This window comes from Parambassis ranga, chromosome 14, assembly GCF_900634625.1.
Source record: "Parambassis ranga chromosome 14, fParRan2.1, whole genome shotgun sequence".
Classification (NCBI taxonomy): domain Eukaryota; kingdom Metazoa; phylum Chordata; class Actinopteri; family Ambassidae; genus Parambassis; species Parambassis ranga.
In genome coordinates this window covers 12,744,849-12,760,890 of record NC_041034.1, presented here as the reverse complement: position 1 = coordinate 12,760,890, position 16,042 = coordinate 12,744,849, and the positions used below count along the sequence as shown (strand labels likewise).

The window sequence follows — 16,042 nt, the reverse complement described above, 5'->3', positions numbered from 1 at the left end:
TTCATCACTCAAGTATGAAGAACAGAGCACACTTACCTGAGGGTAATGTATATAGGCCTGTGGCAGTGCTTGGACCTGCTCATGCAGGGAGTCGATGAGGGGGTGGTGACTCTGAATCTCTTCTTCTATCTCCCTCTGCTTGCGAGCTAGAGTTTGGGTTGAGAACTCATCGTGGCCTACCTCTTGACTGGACACCTGTCTAAGTGTCTCCATAATCCATGCTTCCATGTCACTGGCATCTGTTTGAAACTGATGCAGGGCAACTGCTTCCTTAAGGCTCTGCTCTCTGAGTTTAGTTGTCTGAGAAGCAGGGGGGGAAATTAGGACAAAAGTGTTGGGAGAGTGTAGATTTATACTGTACAAATACAATGTCAATACACAGCATAATAATAGACCCTCACCTCCTCCAGATGAGCCCACTGTGCACGAATGTCATGAATCCTCTCGGTGACCTCTGGGGCACCAAAATGTCCCTCTATAACCAAAGCTTCCCCTACAGCTATGCTGTTGCTTAGGGGGCCATAGCGTGCTGCCATCTCATCCCTGAAAGCCTCATGTTTACTGAGTAGATGAAGGGCAGAAGTGAGGTCACGGCCACAGTCTCCACTAGCCAGGATCTGCTCCTGCTCCCTGATCCAGGCTGCCTCCTCTCCGAGATCCCACAAGAACTGCCACAGACGACGTGAATCCTCTAGACGCTCTCTGCGAGTACTAGCAAGCTGACCAAGCTCCTCATAGGCTTGACCCAGCATGTCCACCTTCTCACTAACTAGTCCAGGCTCACAAGGTTTATAGGCTGACAACCAGAAAATACAAAGCATTTAGATATTGTGCTGTCAGATCAAAATGCTAAGGACTGTATGTGTAAAAGCAAAACATTTACCCTGCTCATAGGATGTGAAGCGCTTTGCAGCCCCCTGCACTCCCTTGATCCTTTCTGCCTGAGCCGAAATGTCCGCCTCTACAAGATTGTGCTTTTGCAGTAGGTCTAACACATCATGCAAATGTTTGCCGCTGTCCTGGGACTGCAGACGGCCCTGAAACAAACAGAAAGCAGATTCAGATAGAATATTTTCTTATGTTATCTTACATGAACAAAACTACAACAAACAACCATCCACACTACATTTCTATCTTGTTATTTTTTATAAGAGAGAGAAAGAGTGAGAAATGGAAAGAGAACACTGTAATCTAACATCACAGGTCAAAGCTCAATAAATACTGTGCTATATTTATTAAAGGTAGTGAATGGCTGATGAGGCAAAGCTTTATGGAGACAGACAGACAACAACACTTGTGCATTCACTGGTACAGTATGAATTGAGAAGGCACACCCACCCTGTGACCAGAGTCAACATCAGAAAAACCAGCACTGACAGGCAACATGCTAGGCCAGCAAAAAAGCTAATTAACGGTGTAAAGTACCGACACTAAAGCTGCCAGGGACATACATGAACAACTACACTCTTAATTGAGAGGATTAGGAAACTACTTTTAGTTAATTAAAAACCAAACAAACAGAATGTAGGAACAAAGAGGTAGCTCCAGTAGAAGAAAAAACAACCAGTGTAAGCACACCTTATTGTGTCAGTTTTTACCTTCTCATCTGCCATCCAGTCCATGATGTAGCGCATCTCCTGAAACAGTCTCTGTAAGTCGCGATGGGCATTCAGACGCTCTCTGCGTGCTGCAAGAAGTTCTTTTAGGTATTCCCAGAGACGAAGCACATTATCCCTTCGTGCAAGTATACGACGCACATCATGATATGCCTCTGTTTCCAGCTCTTTGGCGACAGCCTCGACAGCAGCCACACGCTCCCAGTATGCCCCAATGTCTGTCTCAATTGCTTCATGTTTACGAGTGGCAGCTTCCACTGCTCCCAAGTCAGTTCCAAAATTATCCTAATGAAAGAGGCAAAAGCTTGTGATTGCAAATTCATATCCACCTGGAGCCACACTTTATGTTTAATATATATCTACCTGAGACACCAGCCTCTGGTTCTCACTCAGCCATGTTTCCCGCATAGCTGCTTTCCGGTCAAAACGAGCAGCAAGCATCTCCAGCTTCTCCTGGCGTATCAACTCATTTCTCAGTGCCAGCTCACGTTCATGCTCTGCCTTTTCCAGTCGTTCCCATGCCTGCCACACAATGAAATGACTGCATCATGCTGCAACTCAGATAGTAATATAGTAAATATGATGTTCCAGAAGTTACAATAAGTACTCTAAAGACTTGTACACGACAGTGTCAAAAAACATGAACATCTGCTTAAAAACATAAGACACTGTGCAAATAAATTTGAACCTACATAGTGAATTACATCACATGTTATATCACCCCATTACCTTATTGATGTCAGAGATCAGTTTGCCCTCTCTGGGCATGTAGACTTTCTGATTGTTTGCCCTCATTTTGCTTTGGATAGTAAAGAGAAGAACTTCCAAGTTTCCTTTCTCCGTAAATCTGCAAAAACAAGACACCACTGCTGTTTAACAAACTGTATAGTTTCATATTTTGGATAGTAAACATTAACATCATCAGTGGGTTCACCTAACCCAGCTGGCACTCACTTGGGGGGTTTCTCCACAGTCCTGTATGAGTTGAAAGCCTGGAGCTGGTTCTGCACTGCACTGAGTGAGTTAGCCAACTGCCGGTCATTGAGTGTCACAATGGTCTGCTCAATCCACTGCAGGAGCTCTGTAGCCAAGGTCTCATACTTCTCTATCAGCTGGTCAGCCTCAATTGCATAGTCAAGAACCTGCAGCCAAGAAAAAAATATGAATCAAGCTGACTATACCTGTATGCATGTATTTGATAGATAAATACTTCATTGAAAAAGTAAAATACACCGACACACTCCATACCTTGCCAATTCGTTTGCCCTCCACTGCTAGGGCTTTCATCTTGGAGAAGTAATGATAGTAGGTCGCCACATAGGTAATGATGGACTTTTCATCAGGCTGATCAACATTAACATCTGGAAAAAAACACAGCATAATTATTAATATTTATCTAAAAAAGTGTCAAAAGGTTTAAATCTAAACATGCTTTTGTGATGTCTGTAGGTGCCATGTGATGTTGTCTAATCTATAATTAATTGCAGTAATCCTCCGTTGCCTAACACCAGTCAGTCTGTTTTGAGCTACAGCTTACTGCCTTAGTGGATAGCATCAAGGCATCAATGTGACTCAGTAGTGCTTCATGTTTTTACAGAAGCTTTACGCACTCACCCTCAGGGTCCAACAACTTGGTAAGTCCCAATTCTTTCTCAGCCACATTGAACGCATTCTGGAGATTGTAGTGAGCATTGGACCTCTTCAGGTTGTCAAACTCAATCAAGTCCGGTCTGCAGAGGATAGAAACAACTGTGGTTTCAATAAGAATACACTGCATAGAGGGTAAAATAATCCATTGAAAGGTGCAGTTATCTGCATGCAAAAAGGCTTTTTATCAGTGGATAAGAGCAGCTAATCCAACTACTTATTGCTTTTATATGTGGCACAACCATATATTCATTTTGAGTTCACTTGGGGTAAAAGAAGAGTAAAATTGGTTTGGGGGCATATATATATATATATATATATATATATATATCTCAAGAACCAATAAGCACTAAAATAAAACTGCTACTTTCATATTGACTTTTGAACCTATACAGTGGCCTAACGTGGCCTAACAATTTAACTGGAAGGCCTGATAATGTAAATTCGAGCGTCATAGTTTACCTAACTATCTACAGTACAATAACTCTAGTCAAAGCAATAAGTGTTCACAGTACAGTACAGTACTCCTGTACCAATCCATATCTATGAATGAATGCATCTATCTATCTAAGAGAACAATCGTTTTTGAGTTTAAGCTGTACTTTTGGATTTCAGTTTATATCTTAGTTCAAACACAAGCTATTGGCCATGTAACCAGCAGGGTGTGCCACTGAGTTGCCATGTATGATCATCATAGAAAATAAGTGGGTTATTATTTCTGTGATCTAGGTCATCTCACTCCCTATTTTATTTTCATCCTTTTAACACTGCAGACTGAAGAATGGGAGGAGCGGGAGGAGACCTAAATAGAAAAGGGGATAAAAACACCCAAGAGAAGGATAATAGTACTGTGACAGGTGCTCCTCATTAGGCAGTGAAAGATAAAATAAGGGGTGAATACTTGACACATTTGTTATTTGCAGGATGGCTGAAAAATCATATTCATGTTGAATAAGTATGTGCCTGAATAAGACTAGCTTTTTTGTAGAGTACGATGACAAGCACATGAAAAAGTCAATGACCTGTGTTTGTGGACGATGGCATTGAACGCCAGACCATCTCTCCAGCTGGTAGTGAAGTTGTGGATGTTGACATTAGGGTATCTGAAAGGACCAGATTAGAAGTCATTAATCATTAGCTCAGCACAGGCAGAATCATCAGTAAACCCTACAGTAAAAACAGTGCACTGGGTAACAGTAGTCATCCTCTTTAAATTTTTCCACTATTGCTCTATTCTCACCCAGCTGTTTTCATTTGGCACCAAAGCAGAAGAGCATCTTTAGCTGACTTTTTCTCCTTGTTGTCCTCTGTCTCCACACTGATGTCCTGAATCTGTAAGAAGAGGAATTAATTTGTTCACATAAATATACACAACTCCTTAATCATAAACCCTGCAATATTATTACTTACTTAAATGATCTGTCACAATACCCTTCCAATTTCAAGATGTGTTAAAAATTGTCTGTTATGGCGGTACGCTCATAACTAAAACAATTGAATAAAATACCTAATAATCAAAAAATGTCATTACCATAAGAAGCATTAACCTTTATTAATCTATTTTTCTCAAGTTTGCATGAGGATGGGCATGGCTACATGCAGGGACCAGTTCCAAAACTAAACTAGCTTTGGAACACAGGAATTGGAATAAGAGAAGGACGTCAGCGGATATGTACATAACGACTTATTATGTTACCTGGAAACGAAGGATGATGGTCCAGATGAGACCCAGGGTGAGACGGTGATTCCCATCCACAATGTCATGTGAGCCCATGTTTTCTAGATGTACCTTCTGTTCTTTGAGAAACTGCAGTGCTTTATCAACATTCTCCAGGCAGTGGATACGCATGCGGCCCTTGGTGGGTTTTGGCTATGGGAAACAGCAGAAAAGGAAAGGATGACATTCTTGAACAGAGTAATCACAAGATACATGGAAAGGAAAAGAAGATGGCAGGAATTTAAAAAGAGAAAAAAACAGCCAAAGCAGGAAGGGAAGTAAATCACACTAAAGGAACCAAAAAAATAGACACATGATTATCCTTCCTCCTGACTTGGTAAGGGTCATTCTGAGGGCCTGGGTCAGGGCTGGGACAGACAAGGGTGGTTTCTCTGTGATACTTACCAGCTGTTCTCCTGAGAGAACCTCCAGAAGGCGAATTAGCATACGGCCATCCCGCAGGTCAGTGTACAAGTCACCAATGCGACAGGTCACTCGGCCCAAGTGAGAGTTTACCCATTTGGTGAATGTCTTCTTCTGTACTGCTTCACGCTCATCTGCAGATTAAAGCAAAATAAAGACTAAGTGATGTTACACCAACATCACAATTGTCTCAGCTGAGAAGCCAGCAGGTTAAAACAAGCACTCTCTGGGAAGTAAATATTTACAGAGGATCAATTTTACTCAGGAAAAACAACAATGTTGTCTCAGGTTATGAGGTATGAACAAACTGAGTGCAGACGGGTGACAGAAAACCATAAGGATTTTATCTCTTGTCCTGAGCAGTTCATTTCACAGATAAGCTGTCCCATTAAATCTTCAGGATCACTGCATTGACAGCTTAGTGAGATGTTTTCACTCTTTAGACCAAAGCTTACAGACTGCTTATGTGTGCATTACTAATTATTCAACTAACGATAAAGGTATAAAGTGGCAGTGTAAAATTTTACATAAAGGCAATGGCATGAGTATTTTTGCTTTTACCTTCTAAGAACAGGACTAAAAACAGAATCGCAATAAATTAAGCTGTAACAGCAGCTCAGACATATGGACAGGGGGAGTAAGAAGCTAATCCCGCTCCATCACCTAACAAGGTGACCTCATTTCTGAGACACAAGGTCTACCTGCCTTTTGAAAACACTATTCTAGCACTGTACTTACTGCACTGCTGCAAGTCAACAAAGAACAACACATGGTTAAAGTTGATGATAATTATGATGTCTACCTGCCACTGAGGCCAGCTGATTACAAAATTACAAAAGCTGCTGTTTTTTGTTTACCACTTGCCACATTGTTTTTAATTAACAGTGTAGAACAAAATGTAGAAAAATTGTTCTGTTAAAAAAGCATTTTTTTTTTTTGCACCGTGCCATTATTTACATGCCACCGTGGCAAGTTAACATACTATTGTCCAAAAGCACCAATGTTTAAAGCTGAGACTTCCATCCAAAAGCCCAGTTCCAAATTACCAGTAAGTTTATGTAACACTAAAACACTGCAAAAATCAGCAATAAGAAACGTCATAGTCAGAAGGTTTAATAAGTTGTGATTAACAGAACCAAAAACACTGGGCAAAGTGAGGATAATAAGTCGGGGTTGACCAAAGACACAGCTTGTTGTGAAATTAACCACTATCAACTGTCAAATCTCATCTTTTAGGGTGGAGTTGCATCACACAACAAACCGTTTGACCTGTCGCAAGCTAACAGTGCTTCCTCCGTACCTATAACCCACTATGGAAATATTCAGAAGAGCAGTTCTGGAGTTTTTGATCTCTAACTGCCATGTTCAGTAATATTTTATTGAGTGAGTACACTTTTAATAATGATCCACTAACATGTTCAAAGGATGCATACTGTATGAGATGATCATTGTCTGCCAACTGTAGATGACCACACCTATCAAGGCTAATGTTTTACCTGTTAAGACTCATATTTCAGGGTCTTTTGTGGCCATCTCACAGTTTTGTAATGAAAACCTCTCATGCTGCCAAAAAAAATTCACTAAGAAGTATTTGTTGTAAAACTAGCTGAGTGATAAAATGCCCAAAGACACTGCATTCTCAACCACCCTTCCACAGTCTGCTCAAGTGAACTGCCTAGTCATAGATAAGGCAAGAGTGTAGTATACACATATCCTATATAAATTGTTCGCATGACCACGGGTAGCTGAAAGACTGGTAGGAGTTGTAGGAGAAAGAAATAGGATGATTAATGTTTGTTTATGTCTTATATTTATGTCACCCCGTCCTCTCTATCTAAAGAGAGCACTTGCAATAAATGCAAATAAATGCCAATGCACCTTTCATGTGAAAACTGTAGTGTAACGTACCCTGTTACACCTGACAGGAGTTCATCTGTGGCAAACACAAAGAGAACAAATATAAATTAAAGCTAAGTTATTCATTTATGCACTTTCTATAGACCTCTAAAAGACCGGTTTGTGAAAGAGGTTTTCTAAATCATTTGCTTGGAGTTTGCCAACTTGCACGTAAATGTCTTTGAGTGAATGAGGAAAGATTATGTGATGACTCAAAACACTATTTACCACTTGGGCAGAGGTCCAAGCATCATGGCCCTGTTTGTCTGCCAGGAGTATCTGGATTGATTTTAGGAAGCCTGGGCAGAGAAAAACACCTACACAAAAAACCCCTACTTGACCGGCTCGGTTGTGTTGCACACAATAGAAGGCACTTTTGGGGAAAACTTCTATACATTAGCACTGCCCAAACAAGACAAGCCAAGCTGCATCACAAGCATGTTTGTATAGCTACTGATACCTATGTTATCACAGAAAACCACACAGACACACCAGCATTGTCTGGACACACAAATCCAATCTGATCTTTTGCAAATAACAGTATGGACCGTATGTGGACAGTAAATCAGATATGCTAATAAAGTTGTTGATGTTTGACTAAAGCCAGAACTACCACGCACTGTTCATTACCTGGCATCACCGACAAAGCTACAGTGAGGACAGGGAGACATGCCAAATGTGAAGGTAATTATGCAGGAAAATAAAGAGGGCATGTGACATGACATTGTTTACCTACCACAACAGTGAACCACAGCATACAGCTAAGACAAAGCAGAGTTGCTTTAGCACAAGTCTGGCTGTCCTTGAGTGGCCCAGCCATAGTCCAGACCTCACATCTGTTAGAGAGACCTGAAGACAGGAGTTCACAGACACTTGTCATTCAGTCAAACACAGCTTGGCAGGATCGGCCAGTAACAGTAGGATAGACTTCCCAAACTCCGGTTTGCAAAGTCTCAAAAGACACATGAAGACTATAAGCTGTAAAGTGACGCATGCGAAGACCTGAAATAAGAGTCTGAATGCATTTGTAAAAAAACTGTTGGTTTTAGATTTTATTTCAGAAAAACATTTTTAAGGCTGGGGCTGAGGAAGAGATATAGGTATTCTTTGGGTAGGGCTGAACTATTTTTAGAAAAACTCTACCGGTAATTGCATTTTGTTGAACAAATATTGCAACTTGTGTTGATTAAAATCTAGTGCAACTTTCATTCTCAGGATTTAACAGCTGTTTTTTTTAAGGCATGTGACCCATGCGTGTGTGGATAGTCACATGTGCTAGCATCTTCTTTCTTTCCCTCTCTGGCACCTCAAGTAGTCTTTGGTTATTTAGTATTTTACCAATATCCTCAGGATAGGGCTTCAAAATTACATGTCACAGATAAAGAAATGGCGTGGTCCATGTGCACATGTAGTCATTATTAATTCATGGCATTCAAGAGTGTTTCCTTCTGCTGCAGACACAAGGCAGGATTGTCTTTGGATGGTTTTTCCCTGAGAAAACATGCAATCATTATTGTACATTATGCCTGCAAAAGCTTTCATTCAGCTTGATCATATTTTAGCAAAAGGTTTAAACTCGAGGCAACTGGACTCAAACTATATAATGAGTTATCTCGAATATAAAATTCTGGATATGAATGTACATTCTTTATGGTCTTTATGATTTGCTAATTGCAGAGTTTCAGATCACAATTGGAATTCACTGAATCATTTAGTCCAACACTCAGTTCTGTTGTTTCCTGGATATGTGGGCTTTTTCCTCTTCCAACAAATGTCATAGATCTACAGTGTTGAACAATGATGCTAGAATTGTGATCAACAGCTCTGCTCTGTACATACTACAATACTGCAATATACGGCAATAGGATGTTCTGGTAAATTAGGATGATGATTTTAACACACTGACAGACAGTGGACTACTAATTAGACTGGAGCCAAATGACAGAGGTGGATCGTTCTGGCGGGTCAAGAACCGTGGACGAGTCTACATTCCTCCTGAGGCTCGGTCATGTTGTAACAGCAGCTAGTGTTAAGGTGGAGCCATGGTGGAAGTGGGCAGGGGTCGACATTCTGCTACACTGCTTGTGCTGCACTGCTAATAAAGCTACTGTGCAAGAATACCAGACAGAAAAACACAGACATCAGTCTCTGATGTATTTGCTCATCTACAGTGAGTGAACACAAACATGTCATCAGCTAGGGCAATAGGGGCGAACCTACTGCAGCTGTTTACTGTAAGTGTGACATTTGTAATTGGGTTGTTCAGATATATCAGCTGTAATCTTTAATTTCAACCCAACCCCAATCTGTAGGAGTGTTCAGGCTGCACAACAAGAAGCTTGATAATTCACTGCATGTATGTTTTTACAAAGCATACAGTGAATTATGAGCGTGAGAATAGATAGAAGAAATCTATTACGCCTCTATGATTCCAAATGTCTCACATCATACAAAATACCTGCAGAACCTGCCAACATTGTTAAACAATTACACAACCGACAAGGACAACAGAGCAGAGTCAGAAAAATACTAGTACTAGTACTATTTGTTTTTTAGTCTTGCATATGTTTGTACCCCAAATAAAATGACACAAATAAAGATAAAACACATACAACACAGGTTAGACCAAATTTCTAGGATTATTATTTCTAGGATCATTTCTGAGGATTGTTTACAAATGGTAGATCATAACTGGTGGTTAGAGGGATCACTAAATATTTCAAAAGCATATTTGGGCATGTCCAGTCACTTTGAAAATGTTTGTGTCTGGTAGTAAGCTTTAAGTATATGTCAGAGCAGGGGAATAGAATGAGGACCTGTCTCAGCCAGTGCCCTCTTCACAATGAAAGGTATGGGGTTTAGCTTGATGCTGCTTTTCTATTTTACTGGCAAACAAACTTAGGCACTGTTGATAATGATAATAATCTGCAGGTAATCTGAACAAATATGCCGCCAGACCTAATCCTGTCTGTGTGGCTCATAGAGGTTAGAATTATGTTTGGTGATAACATAGACACAGATACAATACCAACACTGCCTTAAAGTGGCAAGGCTCTCAGACTTCTACAAAGAAAAACTACATCATATTCATGCTCTAGACATAACACATGAGCAGTTTAAGGTTCCTGGAAACATCCAATGATCTATGACATTTTAAGTATTATTAATGTATTATGTATAAGTACACCTCAAACAAATGGAAACATATTAATAATCACTAGCTCAATTCTCAACAATGTCATGGACCCTGACAGCAATAACCAGCCTTAAATGCTGGATTTGCACAATTTAAATTCTACTTTCCTACCAGTTTACTGACAGAAGTGTCAGTGTAAGCAACATAATGGTGCCATACAAAATGCCAGTACTGCTCCTTACCCAGCATGACCTGTCACTGATTAAATCCTATTTGCACATCACAGAGTCAAAGATAAGGGTGGGAGAGATTGACAACCTTCTATCTGATTCTCCTTATAAAACGCCAGTTTGATACTTCTGAATTTTGCATCCTTCCACTGTGGTGGATGACACTGCACTCTGAACTCCCAGTGGCATCTTTTTTTGCATAGTGGACAAGGATTGAATCCATCCACAAATAACTTGTCCCACAGTAAGCATTTCACAGAACAGCAACAAATGCATACTGCAGGTTTTATTCAATTCTATTTGATTGCCACTGCACTGTCAAAGAGCATGAAGCTGTAGGCAGGCTATAAGTGCAGGCTTGGAGTCACCAAGTGCTGCTAACAGACTCATCTGTCATGTCTTTCCCAGTTCATATCCTCTCACTAGTTAAGCTGAAATGTCCTTGAATGTGTAAACTCCAAATACCCCTCACCCACTCTGAGCTTGCAGTATGAGTTACCCCTTTCTTCCTTACTCCACCCTTTAGAAGAATGAGTAAACTACTTAAATCAATCTGTTTGCTTTAATGGCCATCTCTGGTAAATGCACTCCAAAACAAGTTTATTATTTGCCAAATGATACCAAGAAAGCTCTGGAAACAGCAAGCGTATGTATGTGTATGTTATATAGTTTATGTAATTCTAAATCAGTATACAATCGAGTAACTTTGTACAGAGTTTTTTGCTGCACTAATGGGAACTTCTGATAAAACGCACAATACCTAATCTGCAAATACCCTGAGGCTGAAGAATCCCTGGTTACTGGTCTTGAACTGTTGTGTTATGTGAGATTACAGAGTAGATACTAGGCACTCAGGGATACCATAAGGTGTCACAAACACTTGTTAGAAAAAAAAACAGCAAGTCAAAAATAGCTTGCCTTGTACACTTTGTGGTCAGTGGTGTGTCATTCTTTACTGCACAGGGTGACTTCAGTTAACTATGGACTATGCTGAAGGGTGTCATTAACAATGTAAATGAGGACCAACTATTCAAGTCAAAAAGTCAATTTAATAAACAATTCATTGCAGTGTTTTAGTATATAACTTTATATTGCAAGCTGCAAAGCAATTACTTCATATTGTAAACTGTGAAATGATGTGAGTGCAACAATGTGAGTGCAAACCAAAGTGAGCAAACTGACACGCAGATGCACACACATTTTTTTTCTATGAAAGCGGAACTGCCCTGCCTTATAACTTTGAAAGTAGGGCTGTGGTAAAACCGCTGCTTTGCCACATGTGGCATGCGTTATTCTTATACTTACACCCAGTTTGAGGTCGCAAGTGAAGACACTTTCTTAACCTAAACAGGTTTGCTTTTACAATGACAAAAACTGACAGGGAGAGTAAGAAGAACAATCAAACAACGCCATCTTTTTTTTTTTTTTTTTTTTTTTTAAGTCATTGAGCATGTCCTTCGAACACATTTCACTGTGCATCTGCAGCTGTGGGTGATAATGGGGAAGATAAGGGAGAAGGGGACTGGCCAAGGCCAATCCCTTGAGAAAAGACACAGCAACAACTGCCTCTCAAAAATAACATCTGCAGATAAAAAGGATGTGAAATGTAAATATGACAATAAATGTCATGAGGTCTTAAAAACTACACTTTCTTGTTACCTTTCCCAACAGTGACTTGTCAATATTTGCAAAACTGTACAAACAAAAAGGCATTTTGTGTGTGTGTGGTAATTTGACTCTGGGTTACAGCTGGAGGCCACAAGAGCCAAAGCTTTCACTAAGAGTTTTAGAAATATTAAGTTACAACTTTCAATTCTTTGTGTGCTGGCAGATTTGAAACTTGTCCAAAATCCACCATTGATCTTTTTCAGTACCAATTTAAATCTAAAAATAAAGTATTAGAACAAAAATGCCTCTGACCAGGACAATTTAGCATACACTGAAGGAAAAACATTAGTATCGGTCACATTTTGTTTAGACTAAACATCTAAACGAAAAGACAAAATATTATGACAGATCATAACACTCTAGAGGAAAATCAATTAATTTAGTGCAAAAAAGGTCCATCAATGTTCATTGGGGGGAAAACAATTTAAAACATGGCTATGTTGCTAATGCTTGCAGAGTTACAGCCCAGCTAAAGTCTACAGGGCAGACTCTTAGACCAGGACCCTGTCATTTAACAGAACTTTTGGTAAACCTATGAACTAAAACATCAAACTAAACAGACACAAACCATTAAGACCAATGTTCAATGTTTCTTCCTGGGCCAATGTATTTTACTTTCTTGGTTTAATCTTTGCCAGGAAACTATTACTTGACACACAAAAAGCTAGAGCTGTAAAATGCTTAATGTTTGTCCTGATACAGGGAATAAAAAAATATTTTTAAATATTTATTTCTAATTTTCTTCATTAGCATCCTAATGTCATTGTCAGTATAGTATACCCAGTTAGGATCAAATTTGTGTCTAAAAATTGCAGTAAAGTAAATGTAAACACAATCTTTTTTTCAATGCAAAACTATTTTGTGAATGCTGTGGTGGCAGAACAGCAGTGACACAAAACAATGCAAGTGCTCATCTTCTACTTTATCATTCCAGCAGACATCATGATTTAGCACAAGGAAGGAGTGACAAAGAATGAGCTGCAAGGGTAGTCAAACTGGAAATACAAGTGGGTGTTGCCAAAATGTATTCACGTATCTGGGTACATGCATGCATGAGTGTATTCACAGCAAGGTTTTTTTTTCACAACACATTCATCCACAGAAATGGATAAATAAGAACATAATGACTATAGTAAAATGTATCTACCATACATGTGTTTGTCATATTTTTTCCTAACAATAAGAGATAAGTGTGTCCAGTCAGTTTTATTTCACAATATTCTTCTTGAGGGGAAGTATGACTAAATCTTTGTCAGCACTAAGCTGGTGACTGGTCCCTGACCCCCAAAATTACACACGAGTTAAAGATTTTCTTGCATGACAAGTTGCAAAACACGTGTAGGTATGTACCCTGAGCTTCTTTCACCATGACATTACAGGACTGACTAACAATGTTGAAAACCTCAACTATTCTTTGAAGACAATGATACCGTCTTTCTGGATCTTATCTTATCCAGACAAAGGCACTGGTGCTGTCATTATAGAGGCGTGGACATTTTTTTCAGACATTACTTCACAGATATGGATATCCTTACACCAGACCAGCTTAGTGGCTAGGAAGATAGTGCTTAATATGTGATCTGAATTGTTGTCCACAAAAGAATGCCAAACATGTAGAGAAAGTCGACTTCCCCCTCAAGTAATCTCAGTTCCATTTCCAGATGGCAACGAGGGAGTGACCGGAAACCTTCAGAAGACTGATCTTTATGCATACTACTGACTCGCATGACAGTTTCATACACTGTTGCACATACACACTCAGCTACTGTTTCACCCAACACCTTTTGCATGTGACTAAGTGGTGTAAAACCTAAACGATACTACACTAATGGTGTAAAATGTAAAATCCTACGTTTTTTTTCCTAGTTACAACATCAGTTCTTGTGTATACAACCAAGGGCCTGATTTCGTTGTAGCTGACCTCACAGGCTTTGGCCAGATACAGAGCTGTGCATTGTAATAAGATAAGAAAGGACAGGTGGCCTAGTGATCAGGTGCCAGACTGCCTGCCTACTTTAGATCTGAGCTGAAGCCTACTGTGAAGCTACTCTGGTATTTCCTATTTCTCTCGACATACATCTCTCAATACGTGGTAAATTTCAACCTAGCACTGGGCAAATAGTCCTATTCTATTACACATTCCCCCTTTAAACAGAAAACATGTTTAGTAGTTTTAAATTAACTGTTTTTAAAGGCTGCACACCCAAGAGCTTAATACTCAGTGTTACTGTGTTACTATATAATCAGAGACTACTTTGAGTCTTACCTTGTAGCTGTTTAAATCTTCCTTCCAGGATGTTTGAGTATTGCACCTGATTAACAAATGCTGCTGGGGACAAGCAGGGCTCTCTGTCCCTGTGGTCCCACTCCATGGTCGTTTCTCTCAAGCTTTCAGCTATATATTCTTTTCAGACAAAGAATGAATGAAAATTATCCCACATAGTAAAGCATGGGAATCCTTTGAAACTAAAAAGTGTATCCAGTCCTTCAGAGAGTTTTCCAAAAGATAAAGTTTTGTAGATCTACAATACTTTGGCTTATCCTCCACATTTAGAATCCCTGCTGTGCCTCAGTTAGGCACAACACAAGCTTAAAAATGTTGCCGCCTGTTCTTCTCTTCATCTCCTTTATGTCCCTCTTTGTCCAATAAAGCCACAGCAGTGAGTACCGGAGTGGAAGATGTACTTTCAAAGAATCATTTCAGACAAACCTGAAGAACAAAATGTTCTCTTGTTTCATTCATTTCACCACTTGTGGCCTCTGTGCAAAGTAAAAAAAACTCCTTTGTGGTTCTAGCGAAGAAACCCCGAGTATTCCTTCCCTCCAAACTCTGAACAAGCATTTGTTGAAGCACAGCACAGCACAGCACAGCAAGCTAACCGGCCACAATCGGATAACTGTGTAAACAAAGCCTGCTGTGCTGTCTGAAAATTGTGTCATTTGCATAAGGTGTGTTTGAGGGAGGAGCACAAAAGAACATGGTGGAAGGGTCAGGGGAGGAGGCATAGAGGTGGACTAAACCATTACAGTCCTTTCCTCAGTGCCTCAGTGCTGCTAGAAGTGGATTATCTGACTCCACCTTAATTCCAATGAGTACCGAGGTGTGGCCTGCCAAGAACGTGCACCACAAAAGTACCCATCAGTTTGCAAGGTCTTATACCTCAGTGTTTTTTCTTGATGCTATGACCTTCAGTGATAATGTTTGATGTTACTTCTGCACATGTGGGTTGCTCTATGATAAGGCGCCAAGACAGGAAGGAAGTTGTTGAAAAAGTCTGAGAAACACAACAAGTGCTTTCCTGCCTGAACAAGATTTGAAATTGTGAAGCTGTCTGTTAAGCAGATGGCTAGGAAGGGGTGGGGGTAGAAGTGAGTCATTACCTGCCTATTATAGAACTACAAGGTTTTAACACATTTTATGTTTGCTAGAATAGACAAGTATGAAAATTATATTTTAGCAATAAAAAAAGGGAAAACAATTCATATACAGCAACAGTAATGACAGACTGTGGTATAACTCACATGCTAATTTAATGTGCACAGATTCGATGCTACATTCTATGTTGAAATATTAAGTATTGAGTTAAAACTTTGTATTACAGATCAACATTGTCAATAGACCTTTTATTTTAAACAATAATTAGACAAAAGCCCTATTATTTTATGATCTGTGGTTGTTCTGAGGAACTGGCAGCATCTGGATGGGTCT

The 16,042-nt window shown here is 39.8% G+C and overlaps 1 protein-coding gene across 2 annotated transcripts in view; it reads right to left on the bottom strand.

Annotated features, from left to right (window-relative positions):
- The window catches only part of sptbn2 (spectrin, beta, non-erythrocytic 2), a 40,124-nt gene that overhangs the window by 12,673 nt on the left and 11,409 nt on the right, over positions 1 to 16,042 (bottom strand). The window contains exons 3-16 of one of the 2 annotated variants that reach the window (XM_028420745.1): positions 14,600 to 14,713; positions 5,386 to 5,537; positions 4,960 to 5,133; positions 4,504 to 4,595; positions 4,286 to 4,366; positions 3,231 to 3,346; positions 2,865 to 2,977; positions 2,571 to 2,758; positions 2,346 to 2,463; positions 1,980 to 2,138; positions 1,599 to 1,901; positions 884 to 1,037; positions 402 to 796; positions 37 to 300 (exon numbers count right to left, since the gene is read on the bottom strand). In XM_028420745.1, the coding sequence (XP_028276546.1) occupies positions 37 to 300; positions 402 to 796; positions 884 to 1,037; positions 1,599 to 1,901; positions 1,980 to 2,138; positions 2,346 to 2,463; positions 2,571 to 2,758; positions 2,865 to 2,977; positions 3,231 to 3,346; positions 4,286 to 4,366; positions 4,504 to 4,595; positions 4,960 to 5,133; positions 5,386 to 5,537; positions 14,600 to 14,713 (2,423 nt within the window). Of the gene's footprint in view, positions 1 to 36; positions 301 to 401; positions 797 to 883; positions 1,038 to 1,598; positions 1,902 to 1,979; positions 2,139 to 2,345; positions 2,464 to 2,570; positions 2,759 to 2,864; positions 2,978 to 3,230; positions 3,347 to 4,285; positions 4,367 to 4,503; positions 4,596 to 4,959; positions 5,134 to 5,385; positions 5,538 to 14,599; positions 15,284 to 16,042 lie in introns of those variants that run through there. The other variant, XM_028420744.1, reaches the window with a different exon arrangement.